The sequence below is a fragment of the Diceros bicornis genome, chromosome 22, assembly GCF_020826845.1.
Source record: "Diceros bicornis minor isolate mBicDic1 chromosome 22, mDicBic1.mat.cur, whole genome shotgun sequence".
In the NCBI taxonomy this organism is placed as follows: domain Eukaryota; kingdom Metazoa; phylum Chordata; class Mammalia; order Perissodactyla; family Rhinocerotidae; genus Diceros; species Diceros bicornis.
In genome coordinates this window covers 53208170-53230089 of record NC_080761.1, presented here as the reverse complement: position 1 = coordinate 53230089, position 21920 = coordinate 53208170, and the positions used below count along the sequence as shown (strand labels likewise).

The window sequence follows — 21920 nt, the reverse complement described above, 5'->3', positions numbered from 1 at the left end:
ACCTTCCAGACTTTCCATTACCCTAGGCAACACTATGTGAAGCAGAAAACCACCAGGTCAATACACAAAATTTTAATACTAAATTGCTGTTGTTTTACAAAACTCATTTTTGGGTAGTTTTTTGAATAGCAGGAGTTGGCAAACTTTTTCTATAAAAGATCAGATAGTAATTTTTTTTAGGTTTTGCAGGCAATTTGGTCTCTGTGGCACTACTCAACTCTGCCACTGTAGCACAAAAGCAAACACAGACAATAGGTAAACGTAAGAGCATGGCTGATTTCTAATAAATTTTTCTTTATAAAAACAGGTGGAGGGCTGGATATGGCTCATGGAACCTGGTTTGCCAACCCCTGCAATCGATAACTGAAACAGAAATTGGCACCTGGAAGTGGGGTGCTTCCACAAGAAAAACATAAAACATATAGCATTGACTTTGGAACCAGGAAGCTTGCAGAGTCCTGAAGAGTAGTAAGGAGGATGCAAATCAGCAAGGAAATTGTTACTGGAGATTACTGGGGACCTAAGTTACATACCAGCAACACGCAGTAACTTGGAGGAGACAAAATGTATCAAATAAACTTGTGGTCCTGCTATGGAGATTTCCAGGCAAAATGTTCAAAGTTCCAATTGACTCCCTTTAGCTGCCTATGAAAAAGCACAGAAAGAAGAAACTCTTGTTTCAAGCAGAATTTAGAGGAACTACACAGGGCTAGGGACAGTGCCTACAGCCAGCAAAAGATACTCAAAGTAAACTAAAACCCAGAGGGAAAGATTAATTCCAGGACATTCCCAGTAAAATTTGGCCTAAAGATATGAGTGTATGACTCTAAAAATCTCAGAAGGATTTCAAGCAGTGCCTCCTGGACCTCTCAGCTAGACAGAAGTGCTTCTGAGAATCTTAAGGATTTGTCCCACAGCACCCACCCTGACTCACAGCCTAAAGAAGGGAGGGGCTTATCCGGAGATTTTGGGGGTGTGGTTTTTGTCTAGTGGAGTGAAACTCAATAAGATTCATGGGAAACCTACAAAGTTTTTTGCTTTTTGTTTTTTCCTAAGAGAATTGTACTAGCATAAGTATCACTGGCTTGGACTAAAATAGACAAAGACAGTTCAAAATGAAATGAGGACACTGGACACCCAGAGAAGCAGCCTGAACAAGTTAACTCCACTGCACAAGGCCTATTTCTTATGGAAAAGGAGGAATAACTCAGAGGATGGAGCCAACAGCCCAAATGGTAGAGATAAGAGCCACCTCGAGCAGGCAGACTTGGTGTCCTGTGCACTATTGGATCTCAGATTTCGTAAGTACTAGTGACTATTATGTGCCTTTCATTACCCCCTTTCTAAGTGGGAGTGTCTACTGTGATTTTCCTGTCCCTGTCTTCCCATTGTATGTTGGATGGGGCTGTGGGGGGGGGGTGGGGAGAGATAACTTACAGAAAATTTGCAAGTTTAGCACAAATATTTTTTTTTGACTATTTGAGAGTAAGTTTCTGACATGATGCCATATTACTCCGAAATCTTATATGCATATTTCTAACATAGCCATCAAAATCAGGAAATTAACATTGATATATTACTATCATCTTATCCTTAGTCCCCATTCAAGTTTCACTGATCATCCCCCAAATATTCTTTACAGCAGAAGAATCCGCTTCACAAATATGGTGTAGCATTTGGTTGTCATCTCTCTTTAGTCTCCTTCAATGGGGAACAGTTCCTCAGTCTTTCCTTGATTATCACGATCTTGACATCTTTTAAGATTTCAGGATGGTTATTTTGGAGACTGTTTCACAATTTGGATTTCTCTAATGTTTCCCATTGAAATTATAAGTATTTTGTGGGGGACATACTTTGAAATTATGTAAATATCTTGTTACTCATGAAACTTTATATCTGTATGAACTCATGCTTTCCTATTTTGTTCAATTGGTTGTAAACTGTTCCTATCAATATTTATTTTCATGATCAAATCATTTCAAATTTGGCCAATGGGAGCCCCTTCAAACTGATTTCTCTGTTCATATGACATATCTTTACCATTCTTCAGCTTTTTCTTACCTTCTGGCACAAGATTTTCCAGGCTCATCTTGTAACATCCCTGATCTATCCCTGAAATCAGCCTTTTCTCCAAGAATATCGAGTTCCCTTTTTTTTTTTTAAGATTTTATTTATTTATTTTCCCCCCAAAGCCCCAGTAGATAGTTGTATGTCATAGCTGCACATCCCTCTAGTTGCTTATGTGGGACGCGGCCTCAGCATGGCCGGAGAAGCAGTGTGTCAGTGCGTGCCTGGGGTCCCGAACCCGGGCTGCCAGCAGCGGAGCGCGCTCCTAACCGCTAAGCCACGGGGCCGGCCCTCAAGTTCCTTTTATAGGAAAATAGTGTTTAGATACCAAGATTTGGGTGCTAGATGTGCTCATTGTTATCGGGAAGTTTCTGTTCCCAGGCCTTCTCCCAGATATTCACTGGTCTTTACATATAAACACACACACTTACATTTATATCTATTTCATTATCTATACATCGAAAACCATAAATTCACACCGATTTCTCCAATTCCAATCAAGTTTCAAGGAGTTCATTTTAGTTTTCTCCTTCCTATATTTGTAACTCCCTTCTCTGACAGTCAGAAACTTGGGTGACTTATTATCCACATATAAGTCACTTTTCATCAGTCTCTCTGTATTTAACAACCTCCTCATCCTCCTTGGGCTTCAACACCCTGCTCTGGGCTGCCCTATTTCACAGAAGTCCCTAACACCCTGATACCCCATGGGTACTTACTCTGCTTGGGCTTTGACACCCTGTGTTGGGCTGTCACCCTCCCACCCCTCTCCTCATTCAGTTGGGCTTTGACACACTGTCTATGCTGTTTGGGCTCTACCTTGTTCATCCCTATGTAATGGCTTTTGGACTTAATTCCTCAGGACAAGGAGGAGGAAGAAGGTAACTTGTTTTATAGTTCATAGGTCCCTCAATCTGAGGAACCATACCTGGACCTAGAGCCTGAGCCTGAAGTCAATGGGATGAGTTTTTGGGAGATCTTGGGAGGACATTAATGTATTTTACATGTGGGAGGAATCTAAATAATTTGTGGCCACTGGGCAAACTACGGGGACCAAAAAAGATGGTTGCCAATTCTTTACCCCTCCTCCCCCCAAGAGGTGGAGTCTATTTCTACTCCCCTTGAATCTGGACTGCCCTGTAAGTTGTTTTAACTAAAATGGCCACAGAAGTGATGCTTGAGGCTGGGCCTTAAGAGATCTGCATTTTCTTTGTTCTTGAAATGCTCCTTCTTGGGACGCACCCTGCAGATTGTGAGGGAACCCAAGCAGCCACGTGAAAGGTCTTTGTGGAGAGGCCCACTTGGAGCAGAACCAAGGCCCCTGACCCACGACCCATTCTGACCCAGCCCCCAGCCAGCACCAACTGCCAGCCATGTGAGTGAGGCCATTTTGGAACTTCCAACTGTGCCAGGGGCCCAGCTGACACTATGTGAGGCAGAACTGCCAGTCAACCTACACAATCGTGAGAAATTGTTAGTTATAAGACACTAAGTTTTCGGGGGTGGGGGGAGTTATGCAGAAATAGATAACAGAAATAACTGTCTACTATGTGCCAGGCACTATTCTATGCCCTTCTTATCTACTAGGGTGAAACAGAAATGTAAACTGATAGGTGCAGATAAGGGTGAGAGGGCAGAGGAAATGCCACGAACCAGTTGAAGGCAGCCTGCAGAGGCAGAGAGCTGGGTGGTTCTGGAAAGATCAGCATTGGATGGGCAAACTATTAAACCCGATCCCAGCTTCCGGCTGGGCAGCACCGCAACTTCCTTCTCCAGGTGTGTCCCCTGATGGGATTAATTTTTCACCTGACAAAGCTGAGAGTGGAAAGAGCTGGAGAAGGTTTCCTTGGGTCTGTCTCTCTGTCTCTAACACCAGTTCATGTATGGACAGCTGGACGACATTATCCCGCAGGTTTCTGACCTGGACCTTTCTGAAGCAAGAAACTGATTCTAGGTACCTCTGGAGGGGGGACCTCCGGATGAGGCTGGTGTTCAAGTTTCTATGGACTCTGAATGTTCCCAAGAGACAGACAGTTAGCAAGTGTTGCTCCTTTTCCTCGATTCCTGGACCCAGAAGAGGGTCCCAGCATAGGTCTGGGACCCCTAAGTCCCCTCAATCCTGTCTCCTGGCCATTATCTGGACATATGGAAGACACATCACCATTCTGCCCTCTCCTCATTTTTCAGATGAGGGACTATTCTGACCCATCCTCACTCATTGGCCAGCCATTTTCCTCTAGGCATAGGCTGTTGGGGTCAGCTTTACCCTCACCCACTCCCTGGTGAAAAGCTTTTGACTTTTGTGTTTTAAAATAGCTTAGCAATAGTCCTTCCCTTCTCCGCCTCCCGCATTATCAAGATGATCATAAGCATTCATTTAACAGATATTTTAACAAATATTTATTCAGTGCCAACTCTGTGTCAGGTTCAGTTCTAGGAGCTGAGGATACAATAGTGAACAAGAGAGAAAGTTCCTGCACTCATGGAGCTAACCTCCTAATGAGGGAGACGGACAACAATAAACAAACGTATAAACGTGTAATGTTGAATGGTGATAGCTGTTCTGAAAAAAATCAGGCAGGTTAAGCAGATATGGGTGGGGGAATATTCTGAGAAGGTAGTCTGAGAAGATCTCTCTCCTAAGGTGACATTTGAGAGATCTGAACAAAGTATGGGGGAAGAGTATTTCGGGTTAAGTGAATAGCAAGTACAAAGGCCTGAGGCAGGAAGAAATAGGGCAAATTCAAGGAAGAGCAGTTAGGTTAGTGTGGCTAAAGCAGGTAGAGCATGGTAGAGAATGACAGACGCAGATGGGGAAGAGAGATAGGAACCAGATTAGACAGGGCATCTACAGATTTGGATTTTGTTCTGAATAAAATGGCATGATCTGATTTATGCTTACAGAGACCTCCCGAGATGCTGTTTGGAGAACAGACTGGGAGAGGGCATGGAAGAGGTGGAAGCGGGGTGACCAGTTAGGAGGCTACTGTACAACCCAGGGCAAGATGATGGTGGCTTGGTCCAGGATGGTGCAGCAGAGTTAGTGAGTCGTTAATTCTGATGGTTTGAAGCTAGGGCTGACAAGACTTGCTGAGGGATTGGAAATGGCATTTGAGAATAAGACTGGCACATCGAGGACACTTTTTAGGTTTTGGGCTTGGGGAACTGGTGAACACTGGTGCCATTCTCTGATGTAGGTAAGAACGGGAGTGGAGCATAGGGATGGGTTTTGGGGGTTGGATGTGTTGGGTTTGATAGTTGAATATGAGTCTGGAGGTCTAGGCTGGAGATAGAGATTCTGCAGTCATCAGCATATAGGTATTAGACATCACTCCTAGAGAGCCAGTATGGACAGAAAAGAGCACCATAGACTACAGCTTGGGGCCTTCAACAACTGGCAGAGGAGAAGCAGGCGGAGACAGAAGAGTAGCCAGTGAAGTGAGGAAGATCAGGAAAGCCTGGTGTCCAGGAAGCCAAGCGAAGAAAGCAGATTCTGTATGATCACAACCAAGTGTCAACTCCTGAGCCTGCTTCCTCATCCGTGAAATGAAGACAGTAACAACCGCCTACTTCACAGAGTTGTGAGGCTTGTGGCTGACTGGCATATAGTAAACTCCCCTTCTACAGTAGCTATTGTTATCATCCCCCCATAGCAGAGGCAGCTGCCAGAGCCCTCAGCTTCTCCATCCACATCAATGGCAGTACCTCGGTGAGTCCTCCCCAGGGGTGAGGTGTCCCTGCTCACTCAGGCACCAGGTGGGCCTGAGGAGTGACCTCTAGGTCAAATTTGAACCAAGCAACTTCAGCGCCTAAGCTTCTCACCCCCACAGCCTCCAGCCCTTACCTGCAAATCAGCAAGGGGTAAACGTGGTAAATAAAGGTTTTGGAGTCGGAATTCTGTCTTCCCACCAGCTGTGGGGTCTTAGGCAAGCTTCTCAACCTTCCTGAGCCTTGATCTCCTGATCTGCAAGATCGGGACAATTCCTACTTCACAGGATTGTGTCCACGCCAGTGTAGATGGTAAATAAAGCCGGCTGCTCTCCTGCATGCGGACGTGGGAGTTACTGAGGCTCCTGCCACCCCCCCCCAACTCTGAGCATGAATCCTCGCGGGGCAGGATGCGCTAGAAGAGGCACCCACCCACACACCCTAAACCGAGCTGGACGGGGCTGAGGTCCCCAGCCTGGGCTATAGGAGAGAAGCGGAGCCTCATCTACCTTCTTTTCCGCAGGACACGGGGGGAGCCCCGTCTTTCGGCTGGGACCCCCATTAGCAGAGGGGCCTAGGGAGGCCAAGGGACCCGGCACCGAACGACCCAGAGAACCCTCCGCGGCTGTCCCACCCCCCCGTGGGCCTCGAAGCCCATTTCCCGGGCAACCTTTCTCCGCCCCTCCCCCTGGCCCCCAGGCTGGAACGCCGCGGCGGCCCCTGACTCTCAGGACAACCCGCCTGCTCTCCTCCCTGCCCTCTGCTCCGCCGCCGCGCAGCAGGCCCAGCCCGCACCCCAGCCCTGAACACCCCAGGAAGTGGCGGCGCCTCTCGACGGCGGCTCGGAGGGGAAGGGGGGCGCGGCTTGCCAGCGACCGGAGGCCCACCCGAAGGCCGGGAAGAGGGCGGTGCGCGGCCGAGCGGCAGAGCCCCAGTGGGAACCTCCCCTGGAGACGGCCCCACCCCTGCAGCCCCTTCCTGAGGCCCCGCCCCACGCCCCCGTCCAGAGAACCCCGCTCCGGCCCCGCCCCGCCAGCGGCCCCACCCCTGCAGCCCCGTCCTGCCCCTGCAGCACCCCCCCCAGGTCTTGCCCCTGCAGCCACCTCCCGCCCCTGCAGCCCCTCCCGAGGCCCCGCCCCACGCCCCGGCCCCGCCCCTCCGGCCCGTGCCCAGCGGCCCCGCCCCGTGCCCGGGTCCAGAAAATCCCCGCTCCGGCCCCGCCCCGCCGGCGGCCCCGCCCCGCCCCGCCCGCGCCCCGGGCGCTCTTCTCCTGGCTCCGCGGCCCGGCCGCCGGAGAGTCCGCGTCCCGCCGCCTGCCCGCCCGCCGGCGCCGCGCTCCTGCCTCCGCTCCGGCCCCTCCCCCGAGCGCCGCGGTCCGGCAGCGCCTGGCCGGGGGCCCGCGGGCGGGCCGCCCTCCCCGCCGCAGCCCACCCCCCCTCTTAAAGCGGCGGCGGGAAGATGAAGCTTCGGGAGTCGCTCCTGGGCGGCAGCGCCGCGATGCCGGGCGCGTCCCTGCAGCGGGCCTGCCGCCTGCTCGTGGCCGTCTGCGCGCTGCACCTCGGCGTCACTCTCGTGTACTACCTGGCCGGCCGCGACCTGAGCCGCCTGCCCCAGCTGGTCGGGGTCTCCACATCGCTGCAGGGCGGCTCGAACGGCGCCGCCGCCATCGGGCAGCCCTCCGGGGAGCTCCGACCGCCAGGCGCCCCGCCGCCGCTGCCTAGGGGCGCTCCCTCGGTGCCGCGCCCGGGGCGCGTCTCCCGCCCGGACGCGGACTCTCGCCCCGGCCCCGGCCCCGCGCGCAACCTGACTTTGGCTTCCGTGTCCCCCAGCACAGCTCTGTCGCTGCCCGCTTGCCCCGAGGAGTCCCCGCTGCTCGGTAAGGACTCCGGTCGGCGCCAGTCCGAGGACTGGGACTCCTCCGGATTTCCCCGACAGGGTCCCCCAGACGTTCGCCCATGCCCTCTTTCGCGACAGCCAGCCTCCCTATTCCGGATCAGAGTCCCTAATCCCAGACAGGTTCCAGGATGGATGGGGGTGAGAGGTTGGGAGGTGAGTTCCTTTGCATTCGTGTTGGAAGTTGAGGCGGGGGCGGTATAGGGAAGCCGCAGGCCCCTCCGGCCTCAGAACCTGAGAAGGCCTTGGAGACTTCCCTGCTCTGGTCCAAACCTCAACAAGTTTTGGAGTTTGAGTCTGCTTAGGGCTTGGAGCCGCCTTCACCCTGCTAACTCTGGTAGGGACCAGGAGGCAGCTCAGAGTAGCTCGCTCCGGTTTGGAGGACTGATGGTGAGGCCTCCAGTGGGGAAGGGAGCTGAGCTCCCAGTTCAGGGCTCTTGTCTTCCCATAGAATCACTCGGTCCTGAGTGTGGGTTAACTTTCTTCCTGAGCTTTTGGGCAAATGACTTCTCCCTAACCCTCTGGTTTCTCACCTCTTAAATGGGGATAATAAATGGTGTCTCTTTCAGCGAGTTGTTTTGGAAGATTAGATGAAACAATGTGAACAAGGGTTTACATTAATGAGGGTAAGCCCTCAATAAATTATCACTGTTGTGTTCAGTTCCTCCTCTGTGTAGATCCCTGCCCTGGGGCCCTCCTCCCCTGCTTCCTGCCCTTGTAGGTTCCCCAAACCTAAGTAAGCAGGCCCTCCCAAGCTGAGGGTGTTTGTGGGAGTATAATGTTTGTACCCTTGGGGCTGGAGGTCTAAACGGTAACCAGTTATGCTGGGAGCTTGGGTAGGTGGGTTTGCATTCCCTACATCAGGAGGAGGCTGAGCCCCTGCCGAGACCTCTCCTTGACCTATAATCCACAGGCTGTCAGGCCCAAGGCAGCCACAGGTTGCTCCCAAGATTACCTGACAGGTGGCTGCTCATACTTAATGCCAGGCTTTAGAGAATGTTGTCCCCAGTGAGAGGCCGTGGCAGGAGGGCCAGCAATCCTGCCGGTGGGAGCTTGGTCCCTTTTACTCAGAGCCCTGGCAGACCGGGCCTCCTACGTACTCTTGCTCAATTTCTCGGGTAATTCCGTCAATATTTTCAGATCAAGTTTGGGAGGAAGCTCTTGGAGTTAGTCAGACATGAATTGTGGTCATAAGGGGGACTTTTTTTTAAAGCAGAAAATCAAATTCCTTTGGACTTGATGGTTAGTCTGAGAAGCCGACTCGTCCTATAAAATGAAGTCAAGTCTTTGTCCTGCTCTAAGTGTCCGACCTCAGGCACGTTATAGAGTTTCTCAGAATCTCTTCCTCATGTGGAAAATGGGGTTGTCGATGCTTAACTCGCAGGGTTATTTTTAGGACTAACTGAGATTGTGTATGTTAAGTATGTGGCAAATAGGACTTGAAGTTCCATTTTCTCAGACTCCCGTGGAGATGGCTCTGAACTGCAGAGAGAAGGGGGAAGAGCGAGTCCCCAGACCCCAGAGACGCCAGGTTTTGTTCTTTTGTTTTTAACTGTTGCCCGGACATAGTGCAGTAAGGAAGAGAAATTAATTAGCAAATTAAAAGTACACCAGAGTTCATTAGATTGGTGTTGGAGGTATAGGGTCTTCTCGACAAAGCACGGGAGGCCGTGGTGACCCACTTGTGCTTTGTTGGTGGTGTAATGGTGTTGCTAGTGGTCGGTGAGCAGTTGCTGGTGTTTCAGAACCGATTCTGAATTTGCAGCATGAAAGGACTTCCTGAGAGAGAACGTTTGGGAGGGCGAGGAGAGAGGCCCTGGGCCTTCTCTAGCTTGGCTGCCTTTGTGTGACATGCATGGGACCGTGACGTTTAGGCTGCTGCTGAGGGAGCCCCAGAAAGTGAGGGCCGAGGGTTTTTCTTCATTTTTCTTGAGCCCTTAGGTTTGAGTGGTTGACTGCAGCTCTCGGAGGAGAGGCTCCTGGCCCGGAGGGGGCCTCGAGAAAGCTGAAAGTCTCCCCGGGAGTCTGTGGGCTGGGGGAGTCGAGCCCATCTGTTCAGCTGGGCAGGTGTCACCAGAGCCCTTGCAGGGTGGTTTTGAGGTTGCTGGGAGAAAGCATCCACGGGTTTAGAGCGGTGGCCTTTTCACTACTTACAGTTCCTTTCCACGACTCGGCTCTACTTTCTGGTGTCCAGTGGTCTGGGCCAGATGCTGTGATTCCTCCTGGCTGGCAGGTGGTGGGGAACGGGCATGCCCTTCGCTAGAGGAGCCAGGCACCAGGCTGGGCTGCCGACGGGGCACTGTTTGATCTGTCCTGGCCTGTCCGAGCCTTGGGATGGACTCCGCATAGACTTGGGTTTGAATCTGGTCTCTGTCTCCACGATCTGTGTGCTGTGGGGCAGGTGGCAGGGTTTGGAGCCATCATAGGCTCTGCCTCGGGCCCCCCACAGGCTGGTGGGAGGCCTTCGGGAGTGAGGGCTGCGGGGGGAAGGTGGCCTTTCCCGAGGATCCCTATAAGTGCCCAGGGAGTTCTCCTGGGAAGTTCAGGCCTGCAGGCACCGTCCTCTTGGCCCTCGGGGGTCTGTGCAGCCTCCGCTCCACTGGACATGGCCATGAGGCTCTCTTTTCTGGCTGCCTGGTGTTTGCCTGCGATGTAGTTAGTCTGGGAGGAGGGGTGACCTTGCCTTGCGTTTCTTTTCTCAGAATGTTTATCTCTGCTCACGTTTGGCGGCAGCTCAGTGTGACTTGACTTGCGCTGGCACCGCCAGCCCAGAGAGAGGCTGGGTGGGGGGACGGGCAGTACCTCAGGTTGGACTGGTCAGGGAAGGCAGGGCTGACCTGGGGGCTTAACTGGGGCCTGATACGGTTGGTACAGTCCCCTCAAGGGTGCATGGGGTCGGGGGTGGTGAGCACAGGCCTGCTTAGACCCCAGAGGCCCCTCTTGCTCAGCTATACTTTGAGGAGAGCCTCTTCATCTGTTCAAAAGAGGCCTCTGATGTAGAGGTGGGCACCAGAGAGTCGTGGGCACCGGGGCCAGCAAACAGCAGCCACAGGTAGCCAGGACCCTGGGAGAGCACTTGTCCATGAGCCAATTTCCCCGGCTTTTGTGGGGGCTGTCAGCCAAGCCTCTGTCCCTGTCTATACCCTTGGGCAGAAAAAACACTTGCTGGGTCTCTGCTGGGCTCTTGCTCTCAGGTGTTTCTCCACCAGCACGTGGCCGCCTCCTCCCCCCAGCCCCCACGTGCACACATGTGGACACAAGCAGGCTGTCCGGGACAGAGTGTACTTTGAGCACACATGTCCTGGCCTCGGCTTGGGAGAGGGCTCTCTCTCCCCTTTGGGGATGAGGCTTGGAGCCTCATCCCAGAGGTTGGGGGAGGCCCAGGGAGCCTCCCCTGTGTCCAGATCTTTAAGCTTTGGGAGTTTGGGTACTAGTCCTTTAAACCAGTTTTGTCCTGTTGCTTTTCCTGGAGAAAATAATTTATGCCTTCTTGTTGAATAGTCTGAGATGGAGAATATCCTCCATGACTCTCTGACTCGCTTTCTTCCACTCAACCTGATGGTGGCAGAAGTGATTCCTACCTGTTGTAGTTCGCCTCAGACTCTGAGCCAGCATGGGAGCCTCCACCTGATGAACAAGATGGAATCTCCTCAGGGCCTGGGGAGCAAGAGCCGAATGTGGGATTGGACTCAAACTGCAGCATTCCAGGATGGGACTGTCCCGTCCCTGGGCCCCCATCCCTCGTTGTGCTAGAGGGGAGGGGTCATGCCTCGGGCTACACAGCCAGGCAATGGCCAGCTGGCCAGGTATCCTGCTGCCTGCCTAGTGCTCTTCCTGGAGGCTGTTGCCCAGTAACACCTGGTACAGAGGCTCAGGGCCGCCTGATGTGGCCTCGAGTTTGGGAAGGTCCCTGCTAGGTGTGTCTGTGGGTCAGTCCGTAAGATCTTGTATGGTGGCAACTTGCCTGGGTGTCCTTGATGGCTGAGGTGTCTGGTAACTTCATCCATCCATTTCCAGCCCTGTGCCTGGCGCCAGAGCTGCAGAGAGGAAGATGGCAAAATGCCTTCTCTGTAGGAACTCACAATTTAGGCAGAGGAGGCACAGTTAAACCATGCTGATGTCATTTAGGGAAACCAAAGCGTGTGTGTGCGTTTAGTCTGTCCCTCTCCCTCTCCATCCCTCTTTTTCTTCTTTTCTGTTTTCTTTCTTTTATTCAGAAACCCAGAGTTGATAGGAAAGTTGTCCAGTTCTGGTTTTATTTGACTGTGTGACAATGTCCCTCTAATTTCTGAAGCCTCGCATTAGCTCTGCTGGGTAATCTTTAACTTGATGCTTCATGATGACTGTAATGAGGCATCAGCAGCCATATGGCCGGGTATTACCGTCTGTGGATAGCAGCAGGGTAGGGATTCCCAGGCTGGGAACCAGCCTGGGAATGGGACCAGGCTGATTTATGGGTTGGGAATGACAGAACAGGTAATGCCGAGGCTGTCCCGGCCCTTCCCTGGATTCCACCCTGGGGGTCTTCCAGACTTTGGGGGCTCAGCTGGCCTCTGCTCAGTCCTCCTGTGGTCAGGTCAAACCTGGTGATTTCTCCCGCTTACCCAGTGCCTCCTACACCTTGTTCCCTACTCAGTGTCCCTGCCTCTTCTGACAAGAAGCAGAGACTCGGATTCTGCTTGAATCCGTGTCCACCTGGAAATTCCAGTTAAGCAGCAATCTGGTTGTTTTAGGACACATGGTTCGCCCTTTTGGCTTAAATCTCTTGAGGCCCCTGCCCTGTGGCCATTTTACATTTGGCTCTGGCGTTGCCCAGAGTGGTCTCTGGGCAAGGAGGTCACCGTAAAGGCCAGCCAGCCAGACCCAGACTCCTTTGGGAACTAACAAGGCGTGGGATTGGACTCGGTGACTTCCCCAGGGCCCCTCCTGTCCCTTAACTTGGCAAGGGTTCCTGGGATCCAGGCTGTGGCTGTGATTGCAAAGGCCTCCGCGGTTGGAGCCTCTGTGTTTAGCTGGGCCCACACAGGTCACCAGCTTGGAGAGAGAGCTCAGATCCTGTTCTAAAGGTCAGAGACCTTCAGGTTGGAAGGTTGTGGTGGCTTGGGGGTAGGGGACAGAGTCTGGCTGGGAGCTAGTTCTGGGCGAACGTGGCCTAAAGGGATTCGTCCTTAAAAGACAGAAGGGCTGACTCACTCGCACAGTGTTTCAAGTTCCACTTTTCAGCCTGGCCTCAGCCTGCCCCTTCCCAACACAAATGAAGGCCAGGGTCTATATAATTGGCTGGTGCTGAATTCTTTGGCAGTGATTTTAATGCCTGGTCTGGGTATGTTATGTAGCTGCTTATCCATCCCCCTGCTACCCCTCCGAAGCCCCTCAGGAAGCCCAGAGAGAGGGGGGAGAAGGATTTGCCTCACCGGGATGCTGGAGGCTGGGGCTGTGGGTCTCTGCTTTTGCCTTTTTTTTTTTTTTTTTTTCGGGGAGTGGGTAATCTGTTTCTCCTTTTTGTGAAAAGTAATGCAGGCTCATTGAAAATAATTTGAAAGTTAAAAGAGATAGAAAAGTACACCTATATTCTATCGTGTTGGCATTCTAACATGTTGACAACTTTCCTGCTGGTCTTTTCCTGTACGTGTTTAAGAACGTAGCCAATCCTTTATAGATAGACAGAGAGATTGGTATAGATAAATACAGATAGCCTGGTGTCCAGCATTTTCCACTTAAGATTTCGTCACAGACTTGCTCATGCACCTCTAGAAACCACAAAGGCTGTATCATTCTGTCAGCTGAATGTGCCGTAACTTTCTTTTATCATTCAACTGTTGTTGGACAAACACACACACACACACACACACACACACACACACACACACACACAGAGTTTTTGTTTTTTCTTAGTGGGCCGGTGAGGCTCGTGCATAAGGCTTTATGTACTTTTTGGATTGTTTCCATAGGAGAGTTTTCTAAAAAGGAAAAGGGGTGAATGCGTTTTGAGAAGGGCTAGGTTTTCAACAGTCTTCCTGAAGGATAGACCCGTTGAAAATTACAGGTTTGTTTCGTGCTAGCCGATGAGTATCATTTATTGCTGAATGAAGGATGTGTCTAGAATTCTGATTAAAAAGGAAACTAGGTGCAGGAAGTGCTGGGGGTAGGGGCAGAGGGCCAGGCTGGAGGACAGGCTCTTGGGATCGGGCTGAGCAGAAGTCTGCTGTCAACAGAAGCAGTGGGGGTGATGCCCCAGGAGTCAGCTTTCTCACTAACTTCTCCATTTGTCTCCCTGGCAGCCAAGTCCCTGGGCTGGGCCTCTGTGGACTGTGGCACTGCAGCCATGGTGCTGGGTGAACACCAGTTTGCTAACCCGGTGCTGTTGACACCCTGAGATGTGACTATTTCCACAGGAGGTGTGGGAACAAGCCAGCAAATCAGACTCTGAAAATGCTGCACGGCTCTCCCACCTCCAGGGCTCCTGAGATCTGGGGAGGGGTGATGAAGTGAGAGCCCATGGGTTTCCAGGAATTCCTTTTAGGAGAACCCTCGGGGACCAGCAGAGCCTGACCCTTGGTTGGGGCTTTTTCTGGTGAGTTAGAGCGATCTGGCCTCAGGCCAGTGGGCCAGTCTCTTCCCAAGGTGTCTATTTTGAAGTTATTCCACTTTGAACATCCTTACTGGAGCTGAATTTTCCTCTTCCGAGGGACACTTTGGATTTGGGAATCTGCCAGGGGTCGTTTGGCAGAGAGCCTGGGAATCAGGGGGAGGCTGATGAGGGAAGGGGCAGAATTGTGTCAGACCAGCGTGACCAGCGTGATGTGAGGTCAGGCTGCTTCCTGCCCCACCACATGCTTCCGGGGGTCATGGAGAAGGGCCCTGGCAGGGGGTTCGATAATTGCTTGGCCCCATGACAGGGTGCATTCTAAAAATGCCTTTAAAAATTTCTTCAAAAGTTGCTTCCTGTTTTGCATAATGTCCTTTTGCCTTTGACATCCTGAAACCACAGAGCCATCGTTGGTGTTTCAGGACACCGCCAGCTTGAAAAAACAGGAAAAGACTCCGAGTTCAGGGTGGACCTAGGGAAACTGGTATTTGCATTATAGGAGCTCAGGGGCTTGGTGGTGAGGTGTTAGGTAGCTCCTGGCATTCAGATGAGCACTTCAGGCAGCCTAGGCAGGGTCCCTTCCCGGCCAAGAATGGGTAGACTTGAGTCTTCACCCCAAAGTTAGGAAGGGCCCCAAGGAAGAGGATGGATGGGAACTCATTTGCTCCTTCAGCAAACTTTTATCGGTAACTACGCTGTACGAAGCACAGGAGATGGACGTGGACAAGGGCTGGTCCCCACTCTTGGGAAGCCCCTCAGCAGTAGATAGACTCTGGCAATACTGTGTGGTCAGAGAGAGGAAGCGTGGGTGCTCCCAGTGCCCTGAGGAGATGTACAGAGCCAGATGGGTGGTCTGGGCCAGGGCCAGAGGCAAAATGAAGGGCCTTTCTTCCAAACACCGATTTTAGCATCACTGTCTCTCAGCATGTTTGAACAGAGTCCCTGCTTGGGAAGGGCAGGGCCGACGGCCTGTAATTTCCTCTAGTTGCTGTCACGTGGGGAGAATGCCTTAGCCGAAGTCCCAGCTGTTGCATACACTCACCCGCAGGGCAGGAGAGGACAGGAAGCGGAGGCAGGGTGACGGGAAGATGATGAAAGAGAGAGAAGGTGGTGTAGCGGAACTGTGCCTGACAGGAGGAGGCCGAGGACAGCTAGACTGAGGGGCTGAAGGGAGGAAGGTGCAGGGGAGAGGGGTACAGAAAGAGCGGCTTCATGGGCTGCAGAGGGAGGGCCAAGCCTCGAAGGCCACTCAAGTGAGGATCCCAAGGTCTGGTTCTTTTCCTAACTCGTGACATCGTTTTGGGCAAGTCCCAACCCTGCTGGTCCCTTTTCCCCTCTGTAAAGTTTGAGTGGGCTGGGCCTGTTGATCTTAGCGCCCTTTCTTTTCTTCCTCCTGGAGTCTGTGTTGCTGTGGGGGAAATCCTGATCATATTTGCAACATGAAAGCCCTCTGAAATTCCCTCTGAAACTCACTACCCACTGCCCATTTCAGGGCTCTTGTGAGGCTTCTGCTGAGGATTCGTCATCTCTGTCTAAGCAGGCATAAAGATTTTAGCAGGTGGATGACCTTTGAAATGGCACCGGGCATGTTTCTTTCTGTCACACTGGCTAGCTGTGTGATATGGGAAAGTTGTTATCCTTTCTGTGCCTCAATGTTCTCCCCTGGAGAATGGGGATAATAATAGTTTCTACCTCACAGATGTTGTGAAGTTCAGATAGTAGGCATGAAAGGGCCTAATACAGTGCCTGACACAGAATAAGTTCTGAATATATGTTGTCTATTATTGGTAGTACTAATAGTTCTTATTTGTGAAGGTTTTGGCTTTTGCTTTGTACGATTTCTTCCTTTTGTTTTTTTAAGTTGAAAATACATTACCACATTAAATGTTTTAAAAAAATGTAACAACGTACCGTTTAAAAAAATGTACCATTGTAACAAAATGTACCTACCATTGTAACACGGGGTACAGCGGTACAGCGGTGCCACTATAACACTCTGGTACCAGGTACCACTGTAACAAAACTTGCCATTACTTTCCAAACGCATACATATTTTACTCTATTGCTGTCATAGTGTGAAACTGTTTTGCATTCTGCTGTTTTTGTTCAACATTATCTTCGAACTGTCATGTGGTTTATAATTATCTAATTATCTTTTGTAGCTGCTGTCTAAAATTCTTATGGCTATTCCCTTAGCATTCAACATTCCAGGGTTCACCATCGTAGATAATCTTGAACATTTTTGCTGTGTGTAGCTCTTTGCTTCAGTTGAATTATTTCCTTGGGATAAATTCCTAGAGAGGAATTTCTAGGCCAGATAGTATGGTCATCTTTACAACACAGGTTCACATTGCTGCCACTTTGCTTTCCGGGAGGGTTATAATAATCCATAGACCCTAAACTGTAAATTCCTGGGCCAGGGAAATTTGCTTTTAAAGAGCACGAATTCTGAGGGAGAGTCAGATCTACCTGGGGTCTCACACTTACACTCCCAGCCTGTGTGTATGTTGTGTGTGTGTGTGTGTGTGTGTGTGTGTATATGAGAGAGACAGAGAGAGAAAAAGAGAGAAAGTTGCCTGTGTAGGGCACCGTGGCTGCTCTGAACAGTGCAGCCTGTTCCTGTAAGCCATTGCCTCTGGCAGTTCCTGCTGAGGTTCCTGGTATCAAGAACCTTCTTGGTGGCTCTTTCAACATTTCAAGCACCTTTGCCACAAGATAAGATCCTTTCCTTCTTCCTTTATTTGTAAAGCCAAACATCTAGAATGGGGGCAGATTCTGGCTTTAAAAGCCTGGCTTAAAAATGGTGTTAATCTAAAACTTGGTGTGTTGGTTACTGGAAACACTGCATGCCACCATCCACAGAAACCGTGCTGGGTTCTGATGGGCTAGCCTCGGTGCCTGACCATTTAAGCCATGTGGACGAACTCTGATCTGACAGCCCTGGTTTATGGGCTCCAGAAACGGGGCCCAAATGAGGAAAGGCTTTTAAATTGTATTGGGTAAATATAAGTTGATCAATAGCCCAAGATCTACAAGTATGAATGGCCAGTTTTGTCCCTATAGCCACCCCCCAGGCACATGCCTCTTTTGTAAACAGGAGCCTGCAGATTTGCGTAATTGGTAGAATGACTTTAGAACTAGTGATTTCCGTGACCAAAGATTTACAAGTCCAGCAGACAGGGTGCATTCTACTTGTGACAGCTGCTCCCTTCATCTTGTAGCCACTCCATATGTCCTCTCTGCTGCATTCCGCGGCAATCACCTGTGACTTAACAGGGTACTCTCTGGGTCCATTTGGAATCAGACCAGAGCTGCTGTCCAGCATGTTGTTCCCCAGGGGGACCCAGGGCAAGACTTTCTTCTTGTGTGAGATGGGGAGATAATTCTTAGCTCAAAGAGTAGATAAGAGGTTTGAATGAAATGAGGTATGTGGTAATATCAGTACTCTGCCTTTTGATGAGTGCCTAACCCGTCCCCTTGGGCACAGAAGGCATACATTCCGCACCGGAGGCTACAGAGTAAACTTTCCTCCAAATGCCGGTTTTTCATCCCCAGTGGGGCAGAGTTAAGAGGAAGAGAGAAAAGTGTGAGGCTGTAACCACAGCTTAGGGCCAGGGTTTAGCCTGGAGCCAGGGTTTATTGGAGTCTGTGGCCTGGCTTAGATGAACAGACCTACCCCGGGCCACGGGAGAATGCCCCCATCTTGTGAATCCACAGCACTGAGAACCTGGAGTGTGTGTTGCCCTGTGTCAGGTGTGCCAGGATTCCGTGTGATCCACAGCCTTGTGTTCCCCACGGTACATTGTCAGTATCCTGAGGAGGGGCCGTCATAGACTACAGATAGCCGAGAGGTCAGGAGGAAGGTCTCAGGAGGCGAGAAGGGATGTGTTAAAAAATGGGGGCTAGACGTAGGTGGGCTCAGCCTGGGGTGCCCAGCGGCCTGTGCCCGGTGTGTTGTTAGAAAAACTTAGGCACAGACCTGTAGATAGCCCGTCATTACTCTACTCAGGAGCTGGTGTTGGTAGCCAGGATGCCAAGCCCTTCAGCCCAGCTCTGGTGCCAACCTACGAAGTGATGTGAGAGAAGTCACAGCCTCTCACTGGGCCTCAGTTTACCCATCTTTAAATGAGATGAGGGGTTGGCTTGGATGCTCTCTGGAGTCTCTTCCTGCTGGGAGTTCTGATGTAGCCATGCAGTCCTGCTCAGTAGGGCTAAAGGGCTTCGCTGCAGGACAGTTGAGGGCTGCCCTCACGAGGGCCAGCCTTGTGGAGCTGGGGCGACTGTCAGGGGGCCCTGAGAGCCGGGACTGAGTCTTACTGGACAAATCCACACCCACCTGCCCCTTCCAGCAATTCTAGGCACAAAATCAAAAGTCAAGGGATGAGTAAGTTGGTCAGTTTCAAAACTCAGTCAGTGGGAGCGGCTGTGAATCTAGGGTCCTAGGCTCCAGCCATAACCACGTCAGCCACTCCCACAACAGATAATGCTCGTTCAGCACTCCATGTGCCAAGCATGGCGAAAGTACTTCACATGCATGATTTTTATTAACTCTTAGAGCAGCTCTTTTTCATGCCTGATTGCCCTGGTCAGAACTTCTAGTACGACGTTGAATAGATGGAATAAGAGAGGATGTCCTTGTCTTGTTCCTGATCTCTAGGGGAAAACATTCAGTCTTTCACTATTAAGTGTGATGTTAGCAGTGGGTTTTTCATGGATGCTCTTGATCAGGTGAGGAAGTTCCCTTCTGCTCCTAGTTTGTTGAGTGCTTGATCATGAATAGTGCTGTTTTGTCAAATGCTTTTTCTGTGTCTGTTGAGATAATCATGTGGTTTTTGTTGTTTATTCTATTGATATGGTGTATTATACCTTGATTTTTCAGATACAAATCAATTTTGAATTCCTGGGATAAATCCTGGGATAAATTCATCGTGGTATATAATCCTTCTTATATGCTGCTGGATTCAGTTTACTAGTATTTTGTTGAGGATTATTATTCATAAGAGATATTGATCTGTAGGGGTTTTTTTCCAGCTTTATTGGTGTATATTTGACAAATAAATTATATGTAGTTTTTTTTCTTGTGATGTCTTTGTCTGATTTTGGTATCAGGGTAATTCTGCCTCAGAATCAGTAGAGAAGTGTTCTTTCAATTTTAGGGAGAGTTTGTGAAGGATTTGTATTAATTTGTCTTTAAATATCTGGTGGAATTCACTAGTGAGGCCCTCTGGGCCTGGGCTTTTCTTTGTGGGAAGCTTTTTGATTACTAATTCAATTTCTTTATTTGTTACAGGTCTATTCAGATTTCGTATTCATTCTTGAGTCAGTTTTGGTAGTTTCTATCTTCCTAGGAATTTGTCCACTTCATCTAAGTCGTCAAATTTGTTGGCATACAGTTGTTCATAGTATTCCCTTATATTCTTTTTATTTCTGTAAGGTTAGTTGGGATGTTCCGTCTTTCATTCCTGAATCTTTTCTCTCTCTGTCTTTTTTTTTTTGATCAGTCTAGCCAAAAGTACGTCATTTTTGTTCATCTTTTCAAAGAACCAATTTTTGGTTCATTGATTTCTCTTCTCTGTTTTATTAATTTCTGCTCTAATCTTTAGTGTTTTCTTCTTTGTGCTTTCTGTAGGTTTAGTTTGCTCTTCTTTTTCCAGTGTCTTATGGTGGAAAGTTAGGTTATTGATTTTAGATCTAAAGATCATGGACTTTTAACATTTTGATTGATACTGCCTAATTGCCCTCCAATTCAGACTCATCAACAGTGCATGGGAAGTGCCTGTTTCCCACGTCCATGCCAGCAACCTTTGTACGTTTGCCAATATGATGGTCAAATGTGGTGTCTTGTTTTAATTTGTTTCTCTGATTACTGATGATGTTGAGCAAACTTTCGTGTGTTTCTTGGCCATCTGTATTTCTTCTTACTTGTTCTTATTTTTACCCCTTTTTCTATTAGTTTTTAAAATATGTTTGTAGGAGCTTTTAATACTACAGATATTACTCCTTTATTATATATTGTTTGCAAATATGGTCTCTCCGTCTGCCGCTTGTCTTTTTACTTTATCTCTGGTATCTTTGACCACATGGAAGTTTGGAATTTTTGTGTATTTAAGTCCCTCTTGTCCTTTATGACTTCAGGTTTTTACACTTCAGGTTGTTTTTACGCTTGATCATCCCAAGATTATAAAATTTTTCTTCTGCGTTCCCTTCCTAACTTATTCTTTAACATTTTAGTACTTGTCCCTTATATAAAAGATGAACAGAATAGCTGTTCAACCCTTGTGTGTTGCAAGAAGCCTATATCATACCCAAAGGACGCTTAGAGTTCCCAGACTCTTCCAAATCTATCACTGATGCTGGTGCGTCAGAGTAGAAATCTGAAATTTTAGGCACTTGTGATCATAGGGCTGTAAGAGTCTGTAGGCTTTGAAGTTCTAGGGAGTCAAAGGAGAAGGCAAAGTAATATTTATTGAACATCTATTAGTGCTAAGCACGTGATAAGTATGTATATGCCTTATCTTATTTACTACCTGAAAAGAACACATTATTAGCCTCACCCTTCAGAGGAGGAAATTGGATCTGGCTGCATTTAAAGTGGTCGTGATACCGAAGAGGTATTGTTGGGAGTGCATGGCTGGCTGGCTGCCCAGATGGCCCACAGGGCAGCAGGCTCTCCACAGTCTAAGGTCTGGTTCTAGATGGAGAGGGGATGTGCTTATAACCAGCATCACTGGTCCAGAAATTCAGTCAGGGCTCCAGAACTGATTAGAAGGGCAGCTGACTCAGTAATAGAACTCCCAGGAGACTTGTTTACATGCTGGACTTCTAAATTGCTGCTTTACAGGGGAGATTAGAACTGTTGTCAAGTGGCTTAGAATTCTCTGGCTGTAGGCAGCACTACAGGGGAAGCCATAGTGTCGTCAGGCAGCTGGTGAGTCAGAAGTCAGAGCGGGGAAGTGAGCTGTGCTCTCATGTCGGATGGTGTCAGGCTGTCGTTGCTGATGAATCCGTCCCCACAGTCTTGCAGGCCCCCCTCGGGGACCTTGGTCTGGTCTAGAGGTCAGGTCTCCTTTCTCCCCTCTACCGCTCTGGAAGGACACCTCCAGCTCCATCCTCCACCACTCCCATATTTATTTTCTTCTATGCTTTCTTCCTTCTCTCCTTCCTGTCCGTCCAGCCATCAAACTTTATTTCCTGGCCCATCATCGTCATGGACTCTTTTGCCTTATTTATTTGTTCTCTTCTGTTCTCACTCCCACTCCATTTCCCAGCCCCACCGTGGCCAACCGTTCCAATGTGTTTAATGCGTGTCTGTTTTTGCTCTTGTCAAGTGGGAGCTGTTGCTTTATATATGTGCATTTTTAAATTTAAAAAATTTTATTTTTTTAAATTAATGTACAGTAAAATTGACTTTTGGGTATAGTTCTATGAATTTTAACAAATGTGTATATTTGTATAACCACCGCCACAATTAGAATACAGAACAGTTCCAGACCCGAAAAATTCCCCTTGTAGTCACCTTCTCCTCCAGCCCAGGACCCTGGGCAACCACTGATCTGTTCTCTGCATTGTTTTGTCTTTTTAACAATGTTGTGTAAATGGATCATACAGTGTATATGTTTCTAACTTCTGTAAATGGTATTATTTTATAGCTCATTTTAATTTT

At 49.6% G+C, this 21920-nt stretch overlaps 2 protein-coding genes across 2 annotated transcripts in view; both read left to right on the top strand.

Annotated features, from left to right (window-relative positions):
- Nucleotides 1–5093: 5093 nt before the first annotated feature.
- LOC131420263 (basic proline-rich protein-like) lies at nucleotides 5094–7218 on the top strand. Its single transcript, XM_058566136.1, has 3 exons — nucleotides 5094–5106; nucleotides 5721–5776; nucleotides 6475–7218. The coding sequence occupies exons 1-3, from the start codon at nucleotides 5094–5096 to the stop codon at nucleotides 7216–7218; spliced, it is 813 nt and encodes a 270-aa protein (XP_058422119.1).
- B4GALT1 (beta-1,4-galactosyltransferase 1) overlaps nucleotides 7126–21920 on the top strand; it is a 49899-nt gene continuing 35104 nt past the window's right edge. Inside the window, exon 1 of the mRNA XM_058565960.1 lies at nucleotides 7126–7651. Coding sequence (XP_058421943.1) covers nucleotides 7234–7651 — 418 coding nt within the window. The 5' untranslated portion in view covers nucleotides 7126–7233. The remainder of the gene's footprint in view (nucleotides 7652–21920) is intronic.

Bases quoted from the DNA above. Each gene is read 5' to 3' on its own strand.
- LOC131420263 (XM_058566136.1), top strand. The intron at 5,777-6,474 runs GTGAGTCCTCCC...CCTGGCCCCCAG, and splicing joins ACATCAATGGCAGTACCTCG to GCTGGAACGCCGCGGCGGCC.